Below are 3,183 nucleotides of genomic sequence, written 5' to 3' on the forward strand. Positions count from 1 at the left end.
GATGGATGGATGGATGGATGGATAGATAGATAGATAGATAGATAGATAGATAGATAGATAGATAGATTGATGGATGGACGGACGGACAGATAGATAGATAGATAGATAGATAGATAGATAGATAGATAGATGGATGGACGGATGGATGGATAAATAGATGGATGGATGGTTGGATGGTTGGATAGATAGATTGGATGGATGGATGGATAGATAGATGGATGGAGGAATGGATGGATGGATGGATAGATGGATGGATGGATGGATGATAGATAGATAGATAGATAGATAGATAGATAGATAGATAGATAGATAGATGATAGATTAGATGGATGGACGGATGGATAGATTAGATGGATGGATGGATAGATAGATAGATAGATAGATAGATTGGATGGATGGATGGATGGATAGATAGATGGATGTGTGTCTGAGAAGATCACAGCAGAACTGTGTGTTTGAGACGATTGATATGTATCTATAAGCTGATCTTTGTTTTTTTCTTGTGACCGTTTTCAGCTACTCTTTCCACTTCTTTACATTTTTGAGGGGGTGCTTTTAACTTATTTTTACACTTTTATAACCACTTTTGTCAAATACATACCTTTTTTTTTTGCAAACCTTTTTGTTATTCGTGCTAACACTTCCTGTTTGTCATGGTCCAGAGCAGTAAGAGAGGAGCACGGGCGGGTCTTTGTCTCTGATTGGCTGTGCTCCTGTTCACAGATGTGTGTTGAGCTTCATAAGTAAAAAGAAAATAAATGAGACAAAATGAGGAGAAGAGGGTTTTTTCACATTACTTAATCTATTACATTTACTGAGTACATGTTTCTTTGGCTTTTGCAGATATGGAGACATGGTACCCAAGACGATTGCTGGAAAGATCTTCGGCTCCATCTGTTCTCTAAGTGGCGTTCTGGTAATTGCTCTGCCCGTCCCCGTCATCGTGTCCAACTTCAGTCGTATCTATCATCAGAATCAGAGAGCAGACAAGCGACGGGCGCAGAAAATGCAGGTGAATACCATTTCATTTTCTCTTTCACCCAGAAGGTCTGACCTGCAGACATCGCGGCCTGAGACAGGCACGGTGTGAGAGAGACCAGTCTGGCCACTGTCATCAGCAACCGATGGAAACAATGCTCAGAGCTCACTCTTATTGACCATCAGCTGATTATGCTGTAGAATCATCCACTCTATGCAGACTTGATGTGGTAGTTAACGAAGTTTTTCATTTAATGCAATTTTTTTTACTCGATAAATTGATAATTCCCCATTGACTTGACCTTAGATGTGACTCGTTTCAGATCAGTCTTCCATACATGGACATGGATTAAATTCAAACTTTTGTATGAAGACAAAGCTGTCATTATAAAATAAGAAAAATAATATAGAGGTCCCTTTACAGTGTGTGTTAAGCTCAGTGTTAACGACATATATTGAAGACAGGCACAGGTAAGCTAAAAAAAATAAAAAAATAAAAATCATATTCCCAAATTATCTTGATCTGATTCTAAAGCAGGGGTGTCAAACATACGGCCTGTGGGCCAAATCCGGCCAGTTAGGGGGGTTCAATCCATATAGGAGAACACTTCATGTTCACATGTTTTGTAAAATCTCATTAAATATGAATGATATACTTTTACTTATATACTGAAAACAAACGGGGGAAAAAACATGTTTTTTTTATAGGTAATTATGTTATGATTGTAACGGTCTGGCCCACTTGACACCTAAATAAAAAAAATAAATCTATATAAATCTAAATAAATATATCAATCAAAATACCTGTGACCTGTGAAACGCATTGTGACCAGGGATATCCGATAATATCGGCTGAGGGATGTTAGCATACTTATGTAATATCTGTAAGAATTGTTATTGCGTTTTTCCCTCTGACCCTTCATAACGCAGGAACAGAACATTATCAATGATTAACACGCCTCCAGTCACTAGATGGCAGTATTGCAGCTCAGTTTTGATAATCAGTGGATTGCATGCAGAATGCTAGTGCCAGCAACTCATACAGTGGTTTGTACAGATAAATAAATAAATATTACCAGGCGGTCAATAGTATTTCAAATTGGTTGCTATATCGTTTGATATCGGTTGATATCGAAATTGGTCATTTGTTTTGCGAATCAGCGGCATTTGTTTTACCCTCCGTCTTCTCAGTCCGGACCCTCTTTTCCTATACCTTCTTCTGTTTCTGCTGAGCCGCAGCGTTCTTCCCTGTTGCTGTATAATACTAGATCAGGGGAAGGGAACGTCTCCTCCAGAAGCTTGGGGCTTTCTTATACAATATCTGCAATTGCAGTGTTTTCTGCTGAGTTCTGCATTGTCCCCCGTCACCGTAGTACTAGACCAGCAAAAGGAGCGTCTCTGAAAACGTGGCGCCAGTCCAGCGTAGCGGGACGCTGCTGTCGTCATTAACCGGCATTAAGTGTTTTTCCTGAGGAAAGAATTTTTTTTTAAAATATCCCTCTGCTTTGTCTGCAGTGAGATCAGCTGTTCCTAAAAACCCATGAAGTCTTCTACAGGGTGGGAACCTTCTCCAGTCTCAGGCCGATGTTGAACATGTGCTAAATAACTCAGAACTTAAGTGTCTCTTAGCAGCAGTGGCAGCTGGTGAGAAATATTCTAAGTGGGGCTGTACCGTATTAGGCCAGTTTTAGTAACTATCCCGATACAATTACAAACTAACAGCAGGAGACCGGTGCGCTGTGACGGAGCAATTATTCAATGCCAGTATTAACAGGGCGAGGCGTTCTTACACAAAAACATAAACAGTATATTGCATAAACACACCTTTTGAATTTGAAACCATGCTGTTGGCTGTTACACCACTGAGCCCTTGTGGCTGAGGTGCACGGCTAAGCACGATGAAATGACATGGTGCGTTAGTGCTGCAGATATCCGCTCCGTCACGAGCGACTCAGCTTGGAGCGGCAAATAATTGCCCCGGAGCCATCAGATACGAGGACGCTAAATTCTTGCTAGGCTACGCGCATCTCTCATGTCAGCAACAGGTCAGCAATTGGCTAAACTTCTGCTACCACTGCTCTGACTGGGCGCTGTTCCTAGCACCCCAGAAGCTCCAAAGACATGCAGACAATATATATTATATACTGTATATGACATATGATATATATATACATATATATATATATATATATATATATATATATA

At 40.2% G+C, this 3,183-nt stretch overlaps 1 protein-coding gene across 2 annotated transcripts in view; it reads left to right on the plus strand.

Annotated features, from left to right (window-relative positions):
* Positions 1–3,183, plus strand: part of kcnd3 (potassium voltage-gated channel, Shal-related subfamily, member 3) — an 89,098-nt gene that overhangs the window by 73,143 nt on the left and 12,772 nt on the right. For both annotated transcript variants that reach the window (XM_025059114.1, XM_008317920.3), the window contains one exon: positions 844–1,012. In XM_025059114.1, coding sequence (XP_024914882.1) covers positions 844–1,012 — 169 coding nt within the window. The remainder of the gene's footprint in view (positions 1–843; positions 1,013–3,183) is intronic.

Source organism: Cynoglossus semilaevis, chromosome 10 (assembly GCF_000523025.1).
Source record: "Cynoglossus semilaevis isolate Cse_v1.0 chromosome 10, Cse_v1.0, whole genome shotgun sequence".
In the NCBI taxonomy this organism is placed as follows: Eukaryota; Metazoa; Chordata; class Actinopteri; order Pleuronectiformes; family Cynoglossidae; genus Cynoglossus; species Cynoglossus semilaevis.